At 41.0% G+C, this 18,644-nt stretch overlaps 2 protein-coding genes across 2 annotated transcripts; both read left to right on the plus strand.

The window, feature by feature from the left end:
- Positions 1–1,249: 1,249 nt before the first annotated feature.
- vsig10l (V-set and immunoglobulin domain containing 10 like) lies at positions 1,250–6,738 on the plus strand. The gene is made up of 12 exons (XM_073485769.1): positions 1,250–1,561; positions 1,811–2,140; positions 2,483–2,752; positions 2,856–3,122; positions 3,845–4,087; positions 4,326–4,604; positions 4,958–5,050; positions 5,394–5,618; positions 5,902–6,021; positions 6,099–6,139; positions 6,268–6,357; positions 6,444–6,738. The coding sequence occupies exons 1-12, from the start codon at positions 1,489–1,491 to the stop codon at positions 6,516–6,518; spliced, it is 2,106 nt and encodes a 701-aa protein (XP_073341870.1). The 5' UTR covers positions 1,250–1,488; the 3' UTR covers positions 6,519–6,738.
- Positions 6,739–15,447: 8,709 nt separating this feature from the next.
- On the plus strand, positions 15,448–18,347 carry lim2.5 (lens intrinsic membrane protein 2.5). Its single transcript, XM_073485986.1, has 4 exons — positions 15,448–15,625; positions 17,431–17,580; positions 17,772–17,906; positions 18,286–18,347. The coding sequence occupies exons 1-4, from the start codon at positions 15,448–15,450 to the stop codon at positions 18,345–18,347; spliced, it is 525 nt and encodes a 174-aa protein (XP_073342087.1).
- The last annotated feature ends 297 nt before the right edge of the window (positions 18,348–18,644 follow it).

Genomic DNA, 18,644 nt, shown 5'->3' on the forward strand with positions numbered 1-18,644 from the left:
AAAGTTGAGTACTCTTTGAAAGAGTGACGGTGAGGGGATTTATTTGAGCAAGTGTTTCATCCTGGTGGACTTGACCATTAAATTGAATTAACACCTTTCTGAAACATTGTGAAATAACCCAATATTTTATTAAGCTCATCTCATTACTATGATATTTTATTTTGTCCGGCTTCTTTTCACAATAGCAGAATTTAATTCAGATCATTTTTATTTAATTCCAGTCATTTTTTTTGTTTAAAATAATCTTTAATCTTCTAATCTGTCTGCTCATTCAGGTGAAAGCAACAACCACCTGCCAGTTTGTTTCATTTATTTAATGAAACAACCACAGGGGAAAATGCCAGTGAGATAAAAACAGACGGGGGATATTTTAAAACATTTTGAAATTAAAACAGTTGGAATTAATTGTTATTGTGAAAATAAGGACAATATATAATTTCATAATAAGAGTTTTCAGAATGAACTTGAACGACAGCTACATTGTAGGCCTTTTGTATAAGACGGCATTCATTTTTGATAGATTTTTTTTTTAGGGTATATCACAATTTTAAAAATCTCCTCAAAACCCTTTTATATAATGTATGCTGTGGACAGGATGTTTTTAACCAAATGCCTCAATTTAGATAGTGCAAAATGTATAAAACAAAGGGATTCTTGTTAAATAATCATTAGTAATGTTGATATAATGACAAAGTGGGTATTAGAACAAGTAGAACTGTCTGGTAAGTTCAGAAAATAACATCACTTTACTGTACTGCAGCCTTTAAAACCAGGAAAACACAACAACTGCCATATGCCAGAAATTACAATTTCCAAAATTTAAGACAATATTTAGTCTCATATCGTGATAACGACAGCAGATAATGCCCAGCCCTACTAGATACACGTTCAGAAGGGTTTATGGATGTATAAAGTGACACGTGAGTGCATAAGAGAACATATGCAGGTCATTTAATATGATGAGGGTGAGTAAACTTTCTCACATTACTGTTTGTCAAGTTGACTGCTCTGGTAAGGGCACCAGCCTAAAGCCCAGCAGAGAGACCCCACAATACAAAACTACATTTAAAAATTAATCAACTTTAGACACTTCACCCTATTGAAAGAGATACATTATAAATTGAAACGTCATTGGCTTCTTCACCAAACAGAAAAAAAGTAGGCACTGTGGACGAGGGGCGTGGCCTCACATGCACAATCAAGGCTTTGAATGTGCTCAGGTGAGCTACTCACACGCCCTGCTGAAAGCTTCAGCTCGAGCACACAGGTGGACACACAGAAGGATATTGTAGCACACAAAGGAGGACAAACAGGAGGACACACAGGTGGACACACAGGAAGACACACAGGAAGACACACAGGTGGATCACTCGCTGCTGCCCAAGACAGCAAAGGACATTTCTTCAGCATTTCTTGATGTGCCTGGAATTCAACCTTTAAAATCAGCTGACTCCTCTCGCCACTCGGCTGTCCAACTATTTTATTAAAATGATGTGGCTGGAGGAATTTAGGAGATTAAGCGCAGTTTTTCTGGCCACTTTGCTTTGCTTTGCTCTTCAAAGTAAGACCAAAACTAAATTCTGTGTTTCAGTTTTGTTGCTTATGTTGTTCACATCTTGTCAGGATTCACGTTGAACCATACTAACTATTAAATGTGCTTGCATTGTTGGGAACAGACACTCATGTTAAGCTTTGGATATTCACGTTGGATATTCTGCAAATTGCTCCTTTCTCACAGGCCCATTAAGGATTATGCTTGTTAAATTAGATTTGCTTGTTAAACTGTATTTCCTTGGCTCCACACTGACAGGTTCACACACTGAGCTGCTGGTTTCCGCTGCTGATCCCACTGAGGTGAATGCTGTGGCTGGCAGCAATGTGACTCTGGCTGTGCCTTTCAGCGGTGCTCCTGACACATCTGTTATCTGGTTTATGGAAGATGTATCTGTCGTCATCTGGATTATTAACTCACCCACTCCCGCAAACATAGCCGAAAACAGGAAGGATGTGCTGAAGATTGAACCAAATGGATCTCTTACATTTGTAAATGTGCCGCTTGGCTACAGCAGTAACTACACTGTTGAAATGACAAAGTCTGGACTGGAAAAGTCTTTGGCTACTTTTACTCTGAAAGTATTTGGTGAGTACTGAAGCTCTGATTTAGCTTAAACCCAGTTAAGAAAGGCAATTAAAGGAAAAGTTCATCCAAAATCTCGATTCAGTTATCATCTTCTCACCCCAATGCCGATGGGAAGTCGGGTGAGGTTTTGTAGTCCACATAATAATTCTGGAGCTTCACAGAAAAACACCATTGTAACAAACAATTTGAACCTCATGGCGTGCCAGCTCTCACAATTAATATTTTTTCTAATTCACTCCAGATTAACCATCTTAATGAAACACTGCATTGTCATTTTGGTGCATTTGGAAGAAAAACAGGAGCCATGTGATATCCACCACCTCTTCACCTTTTCTTTCGCAGAAATCATCAAGAATGTGACTCTGAGCTCACCTAAGTTTGCTAAAGAAGGAGCTGACCGGTTCACCCTGACCTACAGCATGCTGCAAGGAGTGGTCGAGCGTCAGATGTGGTTCGTCAACGGCACAGAGATAAATACCAACTCGCACTACATGGTGGAGAAACAGAGTCTCGTGATCCTCAGGCCAAACCGAAGAGACGCAGGACAGTACACGGTATCGCTGACGAACCCCTTCGGCAGTGTGACGACTCACATGAACGTCGCTGTGCTGTGTAAGAGTAATAACATTAGATGTATTTCTTAAAACCCCTGTCTGTGTTTGTGTCCCCTCATTTCTACCAACTCTCCTCTGTATTCTTTCTGCCGTGTTTATAGATGGACCAGATGACCCCAAACTTGAGGCCCGTCCAGCTCAGCCGTTCTACGAGTCCGGAGACTCTCTGAGCGTGTCCTGCCAGGCTGAAGGATTCCCACCCCCGACTGCTAAGTGGGCCTTCGGTGGTCAGACCCTTTCTGAGTCCCACGGACGAGTCCTAAATCTAACAAACGTACAGACGAGTCAAGGGGGCAATTATACATGCACCCTGCTCAATGATGAGACTAAAGAAGAGCGCCACAGGAGCATCATTTTGAAGGTTTATGGTACGTGAAAAGCTGGGAAAGTTTCATGTTTTTGGTCTGTGCATCTATTTTAAGTTATTTTTAATGTTTGCATTGGAGCTATAGGATCACAACAGAAGCTGAGAATGCCAGTAGGAGCAATTATTTTCAGGCTAATGCCGTTATCTCGAGGTCATGCTTCTCAACTTGCGTTATCTCAAGATAACAAAGCTTGTTTTCTCACGATGATGGGTTAATTTATCCCATTATCTCGAGAATATAAACGGCTGATCTTTCGAGATAACGAGATAATCCTCTATGAGCTTAAATCAGTTGCTGGAGTCTTCGAGACATCATCTATGCATGCTCACATGGTACTCCTGATCTCTGGTAAATGGATCTCGTGGTAACAGGTTGATTATCTCGTCTTGTTATCATGAGATAACAAAGCTAATTTTCTCGACATAAGATAAATTATGCAGTTATGAGAAAACACTTTTTTTGTTATCTTTAGATAATACAATCTTGAGGTAATGGCATAAATTAAATACACTGACGGCTGTTCTCAGCTTCCATAGATCAGTCTTCTACCATCTTTACACCTATAAAGACCTGTTTGTTATGAACCTGATAAAGAAAACCATTAAAATTGGGAAAGCTTTGCTCAGCCCTTAGATGTTGAGATTTTGTACTATTCACCCAAATGTGAATGAATGCAGACTGACTGTTACACTTTAACAAGATCGATTTTTTTCATTGGACAGAGAGGCCGTCGGGCAGCCCGATGTGCTCTGTACAGTCGGTGAACAACGTCACCCTGCAGTACCACTGTCGGTGGGCGGGGGGCACCCCAGAGGCTCAGCTTTCTTTCCCGGCACCGAGCAACACCAGCGGCGGAGCAGGAAACTTCAGCCTGACTGTCACCGCCACAGATGACCTCAACGGGAAAACTGTCACGTGCCAGGCTTACCACCCACTTGAACAGAATAAGTGCAATATTACTGCAAGTAAGTTTTAGATGCTCAGCAATCTGTCATTCAAAAAAATAACACTTCTGTATAATGTGCATTAGTGAGTACAGCCCGACCGATGTATCGTCCGATATTGGCATATCATTAACATATCGGTATCAGCGTATATGTAGTCCTCCAGTACACGTCTTTGTCAGCCAGTATGTCTACATCAGTACATGTATTATCTGTAAGTGACTTTATCAGCCAAACAAGAGCCTCGTCTCTTCCCCAGGTAGTCCAGTGAAGTTCCTGCCAGCTGTGAAAACCACAGTCGATGCTGACAACAAGATAGCAGTCACTATCCACTGTGTCAGCGAGGCCACGCCTCAGGCTGTGGTGTCATGGTCCAAAGGCAGCGAGGCGGTCACCAACGGGACATCTTACCAGATCAGCACTGACACAACGCAGCTCAAGATTCTTGATTACAACGTCACCAACTTCCGCCTCCAAAACTACACTTGTGTCTGCAGCAACGCAATGGGCAGCCAAAAGAGGGAAGTTCAGTTAAGAGGTAAAGATATGATGTTGAGAGGGCTGTACAGTGATATTTTTATTTATTTATTTATTTATTTAAATCATGAAACTTTTTTATTTTCAAAAATGTTTATTTCAGTCCCATTTCCCACACAGGCCATTTTTAAATACTGTAAGGATACTGTTGCCCTCAGCTTCCAATTTTCAGGCCTACTAGCATTACCAGAGGAAAATGAAACAATGGGCCCTCAGACGGAGAGCTAAGTAATGCCTGAGGTTGCTTTTTCCCTTTTAAACAAAGCTCTCCAGTCTTGGTATACCCTCACCCCCCTCCATCTCCACCTGCCCTCTCTTGATCTCCCCCTTTGCTCACAATCCCTCTCTTTCCAGGACCTTCAATCTCAGATTTCAGTGTGTTACCTAACCAAGAAGGAACAATCGTCAGGTTGACCTGGGAGGTCCCGCCTACCTCTGTTGTTACAGGTAACACAGTATTAACTCCGGGAAGCTCCGGGTTGATTTATTTTTCACAATAATATCTTTGAAACATCACCAGGAACTCGTCTTCCTTGTTGTTGAATCTGTACGGCTCAGCAGAAGTCCTTGGAAAGAAAGCCGACACCGTGTTGAAAAGTCAACATAGAAGATAGGGGTGTAAATATGCAGTGTGTGAAAACTCTAGCTGAGCAGTGCTGTGTTTTGGGATAAAACATTTTAAGCACAAAAGTACTGTGAGAAGCAAATGTCAGCTCTTGTTATGTCTATTATTCTGTCAGTTTTAATGAGATTTGAACATTGATCAGAGAAATCTTGACATTTTGCAAAGGCTTTGACATCCAGATGAAAGGACCAGACCTCCTGACCGACAATAGTAATGGCACCCAAACTAGAAGCGGCTCAAACAAGTTTCGCACCATCCAGCACCATCCAGGCTCTGCCAGGAGTGTGGACATCGTCAACCTCGATCCCAAATCGACGTACAGGTTTCGGGTCATCCCCAAAGCTCTTATGACTGAAGGAGAGCCGTCTGATGTCCGCAGGCTTGGTCCAGGTATGGCAAAGTGTTAGGCTGTGTTCAGACTACCAGCCCAAATCTATGACGTCCACTCGGGAACTCGTGTACCAACATTTTGTCAGACTTCGTGACCACAGCAACCCTTCCAGATGTGTTGCTGATGTCTGGAACCAAATATTAGATCTGATCACTTGAAAATAACAGCGCGGACACATTTCAGAAACAAATCTGATTTGCCTGCTGTCTGAACATAGCCTCAGATTATGCGTCCAGTAATCTAAGTTCGCTGTAAAATCACTGCTCATCCTGGTGATAACAGGTGAGGGGCTGAGTGGACCTGCCATAGCGGGCATCGCGGCTGGAATCCCCTGCAGCCTTCTCTTCCTGCTCCTGCTGGGAGGCTTCATCTACCTCTGTGTTTACTGCCACAAGAACAAAAGTAAGTCAAGTTTCAGCACCAAATATTTAATCACGGTGACGCATTGTCTTTAAATTCTGTTTTTCTGTTTGTTGTAGGTCGGCAGACAAGATATCCAGTGTCCAGAGCCGTCGAGAAGGTTAGAATCTCGTCACTAGTTTTATAATTATAGTTGATTGTCAGCGTGTGAGTGTAAAATACATACCATACTCCATGCATCAGATGGTATGCACAATGAATCCTGCATCTCTTCCTTGTCCCTCACAGGCAATAACAATCCAACCAGATACAATCCCTCCTCATAACCTGCTGACAGGAGGGCTGAAGTCTCTCCCTGATTACAACAGATTGCAGCAGGTAGCCTTTCAAATCAAACACATTGAAGCGGAAGATCGATGCTTCTGTCGATTTACACGAAATGAACGGGCTTGTTTTTCTTTCAGACTCCATCGGACAGATCAGTGGCTCTGCCCAGCTTTGTCCCTCCAGCACCTGTCAGAGTTGCTACAACCGTCTGAACTCTGTGTGTTTAACTTTTGTACAGCATGTTGTGTTTTTATGTTTTATTCTAATGTATGAGATTTTTTTCTACATTTTAATCATTATTTTAAATGAAATAAGCTTGTCATACATTTGTTTCAGTGGGCAAAGGATATTTATAGCACTTTTCTGTATAATCTGTAACTTAAAACTTGTATTTTATAAGTGTTTTATCATAATAAATCAAATATAAATATATATCTGTATATTTTTTTTGGCTTCTTATTAATTATAACTTGACAATTTTATAATATTTCCAGTAAGACACAACTGTAAACAATAGCTTGTAAGGTTTTTCTTGGTCACTCAGTATATTATTGGAATATAATGCACACTTGCACAAAACATTCCTTTTGCTCTGCATCTCCCATGATCTCATGATCAACATTTGTTTTTTCTTCCCTCATGAAATAAATAATGACAATAGGCTTCATTATAGGACCTCACTTCCTTCTCTCCTGGCAAAATCATTTCTTGAAAATGTTTACTATTTTGAAGCTTTGCTGTGCTCCAACATACAGTACTTTGCTGCAGTGCTCTGCTGCTGAATGTGGGTTCAGCCCTGGCCATGCGTGGGTGCATAACGAGATAAAGCATTTGTCAGGATGTCAGATCTGTTTTCTTTCCTCCGTGGACAAGTGCTGTTCATAATCTTCATACTGTGTCTCCGCATTATTTCCCTTCATTCTCTTTCATTTGCGTGCACTTTGATCAGCTTCTCCTGTTTCCAGCGATGTGGTGACAAGTGGAGAGTTACTCTGCAGAGCCAGGTATCTGACTTGACAGGGTCTCGTTGGATCCCCTCTTGTTCTATAACCCATCCAAATATGCACAGCGCTCTTTGGTATCTGTATTTCAAGCTTCTTCACGCCATATTTTTTTATCTACAGCAGCACACAAACACAGTCCAAAGCTAGAAGAGGCATTAAGAGGTAGAGCTGAACTGCTGGCAATGTCCCCTCTAACGAGACAGGACAGCACAACAAAGAATTGGTGATCACACATTTAGATTTTCTTTCTGCAGGTAGTGTCCCAGCTATCAGCCTGCAGAGTACAGCAATCTAAGGGCATAAAAGCAAATTCTCTCCTTTTAAATAAGTGCTTGAAATCCTGTTATATCCCTTTGGAAATTCTTTTCTCAAGCATACATACCTAAAGATGATCCATTACCTTTTTTCTGTGCATAAGTATTTTATACAGGAGAAACAAGTCAGTCAGGAGTCTACAGAGGGAGCTGCTGTTAGGTTTACCCCTGAGATCAACCTGTACCTCAGCTCCATCCACTGTCTCAGCTGGGAGGTGCAGAGCTGGGCCCAATGCTACGGAAGCCCTGAGGGACAAGTGAGATTTTTTTTTTCTAGTGATCCAAGTCTGATCTAAACTGTTTTCTCTCCTGTGTTTATGACTTGAGAACTGTTTAAAAAAAGGGTTTTTATTATTATTATTATTCTGTGAAAAAAGACATTTCCATGTCTGAAAACAAATTTGTTGTTTTTTTTGTTTTTGCAGATTTTTTGTTTTATGCATGAAATCAAGTGAACATTTTATTTCTTGTGTTTTCACACGATGAAAAAAAAATTAAGGAACTTAGAAAGTTTATCCTGGCAAAAGCTTTTTTTTTTCACCAGTTCTCAAGTCATAACGACTTAGAAAATGGATCACCAGAAAAAAAGAAAATTTCCTTATTTGCCCCTCAGGGCTTCCGTACAATTCCTATGTCCACACTCACAGACTTACAGACTTTGAGGCATGTTCCCGGTAGGTCAGCGAGGGTTTAGGGATGTCCCACTGTCGAATCATTAAGACTTTGCCTAAGTTCATAGTGTTGTTACATAAAACAGAGTCAGAAGCAGAAATGTTGTAATTTACTTACATCTGACATTTTCTCCAAGAACTTATTCTCCACTTACAGTAACTCACTCTGACTGAAAATGTTTCTATTTGTGTTTTTGTTTTTATTATAAAAAGCACTGGCCCATTCCTCTCACATCCTCTCTCACTCAAACACTTACAAGGTGAAGTCAGCTCTGTCTGAGGACTCAGGGCCTTAAAGTTATGTTAAACAGCCTAATAGAGGAACAGGTTGGTGACGCCTCCTCTCAACATTAACGTTTGTTATCTAAGTGAAGAATCTAGTGGTAGGCTTCAAGCGCAGGTCACATTTTGAGGGGAACACCCAGGAAACAGTGCTCGGTGTGAACTGTGACTCAGCTTTACAGTACATGAATTGCCCTGATGATGACACAGATAGTCGTCTCCTTTTGTTGTGAGGAAACACACACTCAAGTAGCTGTAAGCCGAAAGCCGTTTCCAACATGGTGACCTGGGGTGCGTTCCAAATCGCACACTTTTTCTTTTTACTTTTCGTACGTACTGCAGCTGCACTTACAAAGTACATGCTGTTGCATGCAGTAGGTATACAATTGGGGCACACCACCTCATGACACTGGGCCTTGAACTATGACCCTCTTGCTCCTTTATTCTTTCGCAGCATCAGCACAAAAGTTTGGAGAACAAAGAACCTAGTACTTACACTTAAATGGTCTGTCATCAGTCAGTGAGCTGTCAAAAGTTTGTGCTCCCTCAGCTTTGTTTACATTTGTGTGACACGTCCTGACGTATGTGACGCACTGTGCAGAGGATCGTGGGTCAGAAAAGCCAGGAAAGCATGCTGGCTCCCATACAACAACATGCGACCGGATGTAGCAAGTGATCCTGGTATTTTTGGCATACTGCATTTCACATACTTCATACTGGGACATATTAAATCTGTTTCTGGCATCCTAAATATTCTGTTAATATGACTATTGGAGCACAGGGCTGATGTTTTTTTTATATTTGCGCAGCAGGTGGTGCTAAAGACCACCCATTACATCAAGAGTTTGAACAGGATCTCAGAACAATAGAATCAGAAAAACTTCAATACATTTAGATAACATTTATCTCAATGAGACTTGACAATTCTGTCAATGTCTGAATCTGTTTTATTTCTCTTTAATCGCCTTAAACTGATATTAATATCAGCATAACACGACAATTACAAAAAAAAATAGCAGTCATACTTGTACATTGTTCTACTGTTTTCTCTATGTTTATATTATTGTCTATTCTATATTTTTCTACTTTTCATCTCCATTTATATTTATATCTTTATGATATCTTTCAATTATTTTCAGTATTGTTTGTTGTTCTGCACCAGACCACAGCAAATTCCTGCTGTGTGAAAACTGACTTGGCAATAAAATCGATTCTGATTCTGATTTCTGATTCTGATTCTGATTCTGAAAGAGGTCGCAAGGTTTTATAAAATGTAAGTCATCAACATTGTAAAGGCTGACCCAAATGCCGGGCAGTCCCACTTTCAGAAATTAACAACATAGGGCTGGAAAAACCTGCTGTAACTGACTAGTTGGGCTGATAATGCAGCAGTTACACTGGGATTAACCGTGCAGACAATACTGTTTTCTGATGCTGTTACAGGTTGGTCTGCATTACTTTTAAGAAAGAAAAAATAAAGGGGAAAAAGGTTTCCTTTTTGGATTCTGATCAGCCGCTGCTGTTCAACCAACGTTTTGAGGAAGTGCACTTGTTACAATGAAATGAGGAAGCACCTAGGCTTATTATATAAGTATGACATTGCCTTGGGTGCATGTTACCACACTTGCACTTTTGTTATGTCCAGAAACTGCAGGGTCAGGGTCTTTTTTCTTTCACTTCAGATCCCCTCAGAAGTCCGTCCTCTCCACATCTCTCTGGAGAAGACAGTGGCTCAGTTTCGCGGAAGCATGTTGTTTCCATCAGTTGTCCACTGATGGTAAACCGCCTGCCAGCTACTTCCTCTGACCCAGTATGAAGGGTGGACCTCTCACAGTTGTTAAACAGAGTGCGTAAACAAAAAATCATCATGTTCACCCTCCGAGAACACATTTAAGAAAACACCCAGGGCAGGGCCAACAGTTAAAAGTGTGAAAACTCCCTAAATTAGATTATTAGGTTGTATGTAATTCTCATCTCCTGTTTCTAAATTTAAAGACAGGCCCAAATAATAGTTATTCACTTGTGAATTCAGCGTCCATTAGTGTTTAAGTCGAGAGCACAGCTCTGTCTGTCATGTAGGTCAGATGGTTTGCAGGTCGGCTGTGTGGTTTCACTCTTTGGCTGCATTGTATTAGACTCAGACTAACTTTGATGTCAGTACAACACAGAACAAACAGACGCATTTAAAAAAGACATCAGACAGACAAGAACAACAGTAGTCTCATAAAATCTGTAGCAGCCGTCATCAATATCCCCACAGTCCAGGCAGACATTTAGAGTGCATGTCTGCATTTATCTTAAAAAAGTGTCATTAAAATGAGTAATATAATGCACATCTCCTATTTGTCCATTTGTTTCACACACCCCAGCCCATATATGTTTCCTCACACTACTACAGTTCAAGCACCCTGTTTAATTGAGTTATTTCTATGGGAATGACAGAGGTTTTTGCTTGTTAGTTTTCATCTTGGGGTATGTTTACCTCTGACTAGAAGGAAGTGGCTGGAACTCAAATTAACTCCATTGTACGCATAGGTTAGAAAAGTCCACCTCTGCTTCAACAGCCTCTCCGAGAGGGGTCATGGCCGACTGCAGGGCTGTCCTAGAACACGTCTCTTATCTGTTTGTGTAATAGATCATATGTTCAGCATGAAGAACTCCTGCAGCTGCATCGTCAGAGTCTCTCAGTCCTTTGTAAATAGTGCTAACATGCACCAAAAAATGCCATTGCATGTGCAGCTCAAGGTACAGCAGTAAAGGAAGGCGATCGCTCATACACTTTGTACACTGACATATCTATTAACCCTTGTATGGTGTTCGGGTCTGTGGGACCCGTTTTCATTTTTTATCAAAAGAAAAATGATACGATTAATTATTTTTTCAAACTCAGACTCACTGGCCTTGGCTCATTTTCTGTGGAGAACATATATCAGAACACATTTTCAATGACCACACACTGTACACACGCGCCCTGTTCGGACCCAGGGCGTGTGTGTGTGTGTGTGTATGTGTGAGTGTCTGTGAGTGTGTGTGTGTGTGTTGTGTTTCTGCCCCTGCCGTTCCCGCACAAGGTTGCAATGTTGTTGCAAAATTCAAGCACTAACACCGTCTGCTCTCACATTCCCGCACATTTTACCCTCTGTCTTGCGGAGTAGCACTTCATAAATGTGATCTAACAAAGGTAAAGGGCAAATATTAACCATATATGCTGTTTATATTGCTTGTAATTGGGATGAAGTAAACATCTGTTGAGTATTTAACATAAAATTGTTTGATTGTGTTGAATTAATAACCCAAAAATGCAGCGGGTCCACCAGATCCACGAACACTGGCTGAGTAACAAAAATATGAACACCATACAAGGGTTAAATATAGTAACAGACTGACACCATGCTAAGAGAAACCCCCATTCTTCAGTGCTCTCGAGGCTGTTGCACTTTCAACTAGTTGCTGAAGGAGATCGGTTAAATGATAAGGTCACCCAAGAATAAAAAAAATCCGTCACCATCTACTCACACCCACGCCCATGTTTCATAGTCAACAAAACATTTCTGGAGCTTCACAGCAAAAGAGTATTCTTCTAAAGAACTGAAGTAAATGGGGACTTTTTTTTAAAACATAAATAAAACAAACAAAAACAGCTCCATAGAGCTCGTCTGACCTAATACAAGATGACATGAGATCCTTAATTGATTAGAAAAGATGTTTTTGACACCCACTGATGTGTGGTTGAGCTCATGCACCGACCTCAGCAGGGTGCACGCTAACACTTTTAGCTTAGCAGCTACAGTGAAGATTCTGCTTTTAAAAGGGGTGTAAGCAAAGGATTTTCAAATCAGTTTGGGATCTTGTGGCTTCAGGAGACTTTGATTATGCCGGAAATGTGGTACTGAGCCATTTTATTAATTTTGTTCAGTCCCCATCTGTTTCAGTTGTTTGGGAGAATTCTGCAAAATTGCCATACAGTTGGTCCGACATAAACCAAGTCTCCGGGATCACGGAGATCTCAAATTGATGTAAAAGATATTATTTACATCTGTCATAAAACACCATATCTTCACTCCTGCTTCTCAGCTAAAAGTGTTTAAAGTGGGTGTGTTAGCGCAGCTGCAAATTGAGGGTGTAAATAACATCTTTCCAAATCAGTTTGGAATCTTGGGGCTTTATGGAGCCATTTTATGAGTTTTTTGGGGGGTCCCCATCTACTTCAGTTGTGAGAATGTTGCAACACTGTTTTGCTGTGAAGCTCCAGAAATGTTTTGTGGACTACGAAACCTCACCCGACTTTCCATCGGCATGAGGGTGAAGTGCTTACATTTTCATTGTTGGGTGAATTTATCCTTTAAGGTCACAAAGTACCTATAAACCATTTAAAGAAAATATATATTTTTTATTTTTACAGCATGGTCTCAGTCTCAGATATCCAGTGATTATGCTGTAAAACATCATGTCTGGTGGTGAGTGAGGCCGTCATCTGAACACCACAGCTCACTCAAGGTTAAAATCAACCTGAAAGATCACGCTGATACGATACGACTTAGATATAAGCATGGGAGTCATATCTCAACTCAGAAGCAAGTACTTTTCCCACTATGCATTAACACACCTTGGCTGAACCAGCGAAAAATGTTTATTTCAGTTGGATTTATATAGATTTCATCCTATTTCTATTCTGAATGTTTCACACCACCAACAGGTGCGTTGTGGCTATGTGAGTTGCCTGAATAGTAACACGGACCATCTGAGATGTAATCCTACTTTCACATGACTTGATTTTCCCTCAATTCGTCATCCATTCAGACATGTTCTGACTAGCCATGTTAATCGAGTAGTAGATGCATGCCCAGTAGCTCGCAGTGTCGACACTAATACTGTAAATACTTTATAGGTGTAAAAATGTTTAGTTCCTTGTGTGCTATTGGGCAGGCTTTCACTGTTAGTGCAATGTTTCCATAACGTCATTACATATTCAGGGTGAACGTGTATAACACTCTGCGCGCGGTGTCTAATTTTACTAAGCAGCTCTTTGGTCATGTGTCTGCTCTAAGCGTGTATGTGTCCCCATGACCACACCCCAGCCACACTGAAAGAAAGTGTGCGCTTCAGCATGTTCCATTGACCACAGCAGTACTGCAAGCCTCTGCACATCCACAGTTCCAGAATACCTAATAGAACAACAGACAAGGACTGTGGTGCCGCGGCCTCATATCCCAGACCCTGCCCCCATCCCCCAACGCCATCCCCCCCCCTCCCTTCTCCCCTGACCCCCCAAAATACTCCCATGTAGTTCAGTGTGAAAGAGTCACGTGGCGTGTGGCCCACCAGCTCAAGTGCATTTGTTCTGTGCCGATTGTTTTAAAGGATTTTGCCTCCATCGACAGAAAAGTGGAGGGGATAACTTTTTGGAATTCAGCCTAGGGCTTCCTCTTTGACGTTTCGCTCACTCCTGGCTTGCACTCTCTCTCACTCTTTCCCTGAGGAAAGGCCGATACTTAAGAGGGTTGATTTATCCTAAGGAATTCAGGTAAGATGATGTCGGGTCTTTTGTTGATCGCTGAAGGCATCAGGATGCTAAAAGTTTAGATTAAAAATAATAATGTAGGGTGAATATCATGGCATGCTAACCAATGAGTGCATGTCTCACAGGTGGGCTGAGAGGGCCTTTAACATGTGGTAGTAACTTGCAGGATTTTAGCTCACATTATTAGGATGCAATTTTGTATAAATGTGTGTTACGTTTGTCTTTTTTTTTTTTCAGAATTTTCCAATTCCAATTTTAACACAATCAATACATTTTTTTGAGATTTCGTGCCAAACTTGAGATCCAGGTTTTGCCTGGTTCCTTTCATTTGCACATATAAATCTATGGTGTCCAGACCCTCCGCTTAAGACTGTGCATGTTTGACATGTTCTGCTTTGTATACTGATTAAGTTGGCTAGTTCATATCAGTTTGTTGTCCCCATACTTAAAAAAAAAGCAGATTATGGCTAATTACGTCTTTGCAGCTACATGGAGCCATCATCTTTGACAAGTTGGACCAATTCACCAAAATATCATCCCATTTGCTTTTCTTAAAGCTACTGTCATTGTTCTCATTGTTCAACATTTAATTTAAGGCTTTGTATCAGCTATGACCTCTTTTACAGCTCTATGTTTAAGTTGACTGTGGTGATGCTGGGCTATTTCGACTAGGAAGTTGACATGTTTGTGTAACGGCAGAAAAAAAAAAAACTTTTTAAAACAGAGATGTTGCTACAAGCTGGTGGTGTTGTGGTTGGTATGATCACTCTGCAGGGCAGCAGCTGTCATGATGACTAATGCTGTGTGGTTTCAGCTAACTGTGTAGTCAAGACACACTGAAATGCATTCAGACTCACATACATCTAAAACCCTTATGTGTCTTAAGCATCACCCTTAAATGAGAGACTGCAAATGGAAAAAGGAGCCACCTCTGGAAGGAGCCACCTCTGTTTTTGAGGAAGTGTAGCGGTATAAATTCAACACTGTTTTCAGGAGGTGAACTAATAGTTAGATTGTTGGTTTAAGCCCTCAGGCCTGCTGGGTTAATCCAAACAGGAAATGTAAATTGATGTCTTTCCTTCATTAGATACTTAAATCATGGTGTCCTAACTGTAGCTCAAAGAATAGCTCCCATTTTCACCTGTGGCAAAGCAGCCTGACATGACATGCAGTGGCTTTTCTTGCTTCTTCATCCTCTCCTTCAGGCCATTCCTGTCTCCTTAATCCATTTGCAACTAAATCAACAATAAAAAAAAAACCTCACTACAAGTTTACTTGCACCATTGACTCCTGTCTTCTTCTCCTTTTGCACAGTGCGTAAAGCCTTAACCACTGTTATAGCGTCACTCATGATGTACAGCTTCATGGGAGGGGGCCTATTTTGTGCCATTGTGGGGAACATCCTGTTGGTGGTCTCCACTGCCACAGACTACTGGATGCAGTACCGTCTGTCTGGCAGCTTTGCCCACCAGGGCCTGTGGAGGTACTGCATGTCTGGCAAGTGCTACATGCAGACTGACAGCATTGGTAAGTGGGAAAATATTTTCGTGGGCTCTTAAAAGTTTCTGTTGGGCGTCCCTGAGGTACAATGCACCAGAGTTTAGGTCTACTTATCTGAATACGCCTGCGATTGTAATGACTGTTTTTACCTTTGAGGTACAATAACAAGAATTTGGTATGAGAAGTGCATACAGGCAGACTAACACAACAGCAACAATCCTGGAAAAAAATAAACAATTCAGTGTCACTTAAAGAGAACTTTAAGCTACTGTTGCTCTCTGTTAGCGGAGCAGACAGAGGCACTGAGTCGAGGCACTGGAGAACGTGCATAAATCCACATCCTATGGACTTTCTTGTAAAATCCTTCACAAAGAAATCCACAGTCCAGCAGCATTAAACAAATCGTCCACAGGCTTGTATAGGCAACTGAGAGAGACGTTGAAGGATTCATTTGTCACGTCACGTTGAAAGAAAGTGATTAATAGATGTAAAAAGCCCCTTAAACAAGACTAAACACAGCGGTGCTTTGAGCTTAATGCTAATGTCAGGATGCTAACATGCTCACAGTGACCATGCCATGCTGATGTTTAGCAGAGGGATGTTCACCGTTTGAGTAAAGTATGTTTGCATGCTAAAATCTGTCAATTACCATTAAACACATAGTATAGCAGGGGCTGGTTGGAATGTTGTGCTCAGACATCAAAGTATTGGACATATTGATATTTTTAAGATAATGATGGCACTAGATCAAAAGCCAGAGGATCACCAGTCTATTACATTTCATCCTAATAGGGACATGAATGTCTGAACCAAATGTCCAGACATTTCACTCCAAACCAAACATGTCAACCTCATGGTGACGCTGGAGGAAAAGTCAGAGGATCAGCAGAGTCATAAGGATACTTTTTGGAGACAATATCTGTAGAAAGTTTGAAGGCAACAGATATTTTAGTGTGGACCAACACTGTTGACTGACTAGCTGACAGTCCAACGCTGCCATTCATAGTTCCTGCAGCAATCTAATCTCAATCCAAACGTACACCAATTAAAGTAAGAGTGGAGAACCTATAAACATGAAAGGACAGCTCTAGAGCCAGTGTTCGGTTTGTCCACCATGAGCTACGGTAGGAACATCGTGGTAAGATGGCGGACTCCGTAGACGAGGACCTGCTCTCTGTTGTTATAAAAGGGTTCACTCTAAGGTAACAAAAAGACAATAATTCTTGGTTTCAGGTGTTTATACACTATGGAAAACAAATTATATTTAATTTCTGTCAATAGATCCCCTTAAATCCTACACACTGGATCTCAAATAGTGATAAAACACTGTGATTTAAGATTGAAAGTCTTGAATCTGTCTGAGTTCTTCAATGATCATTGTACTGGCCTGTAGGTTGTATTTGAACTGTCTCAACTTCCTCCTTGATCATTTCCTTTTGCGTAGGAGTCAGAGTGATTAAATTTGGCCACAGACGCAGAATACTAAATATATACAACAAACATTTGTAACCCCACTAGTTTTGACAGCCTGTCTATGTGGAAATAACCCTAACCCTTCCTACTCAGTTAAATGTAAATTTCACTTTATGTATGTATACGTTCACTGTTTTAAGACCGTCTGCCTGTAAATAGCAGTGTTAAAGATGGCTGCTGTGTGAGTCCAGTTCAAGGAAAAGCTTTGAATAAAATGTTTTAGTACATACTCAGGGAGTCAGTAGAAATATTAGGAAAATGACATTTTGGTCCAAAACTGTTCTTATTATAACGTTGGTTGTCAATCTCCTGCATGTATCTTTACAGTATGTTCTCTCCCTTGTTTCGCTCCTCCTCAGCTTACTGGAATGCCACTCGTGCTTTCATGATCCTCTCTGCAATGTCATGCTTTGCTGGCATCATCGCAGGAATCCTCTCCTTTGCCCACTTCTCGGCTTTTGAGAGGTTCAACCGCTCCTTTGCTGCTGGGATCATGTTCTTTGTTTCAAGTAAGTCAGGAGTATGGCAGCCACATGGTGACACATTCATCTGAACGACTATCGCCATTTAGTCAATTTGCATATTATATCCTCAGACAAAGTTCACCCGGCCTCTCGTAGAAACTTTCTCACTGTCACGACATTTATTTTAATTACGGATACTCATTTTAACATGTGTCACTCTCTGCTTACCGTGCCAGCTCTCTTTGTTCTGCTTGCAATGGCCATTTACACCGGGGTGACAGTGAACTTCCTGGGCAAGCGCTTTGGTGACTGGCGCTTCTCTTGGTCCTACATACTAGGCTGGGTGGCACTGCTCATGACCTTCTTTGCAGGTTTGTTCAAATATAAGGGGTGCAATGTGATTACTCTGTCTTGCTGACAGTAAACAAAGTTACACAATTATTGCAAACCGAGGAAAACAGGTAGTAATCTACTTCGTACAACAGCTCTGTTATTTCTTGAAGAACAAATCATAAAATCACCAATACAACGCAGTAATACTTTAATGTTCCAATGATTTTATTTACAACTGTTTATTATGAGTTAGTACAGTCTCATCAGCTTCGTATTAATGAAAATGCTCACTATATATTTTATTAACACACATCTGTAAGATTGTAAACATCAGATAATGCAAGAAATATGTATTTCCATTTCCTCTTTGTGGTTGTTAAACACTACTTTACAGCCGACCTGTGTTTTGTCTTGCAGGTATATTCTACATGTGTGCCTACAGAATGCATGAGTGCAGAAGAGTGGCTGGCCCACGTTAAAATGAACAAGAAATGATGTCACATGGGTGTAAAGGATATCACTTCCTGTACAAAAATAGAGAATTTACCATAAAATAATAAAATCTGGAATTTGCATATGCACCAAACTTGTCGTGTGGTTTTGTCATAAAATTACCCACAATGGCTTGGGATGGAAAGCAGCTCAGTCCATATGAAGAGAATAGATTACCCTTAACATGATGTTTTGTTACACAGCGGTTAGCAACATCTACATGTGAGACACTGTTTTACAAAAAAACTGCACATATGAGACATTATTTTACAAAACTGCACTGT

The sequence above is a fragment of the Pagrus major genome, chromosome 17, assembly GCF_040436345.1.
Source record: "Pagrus major chromosome 17, Pma_NU_1.0".
NCBI classification, from domain to species: Eukaryota; Metazoa; Chordata; class Actinopteri; order Spariformes; family Sparidae; genus Pagrus; species Pagrus major.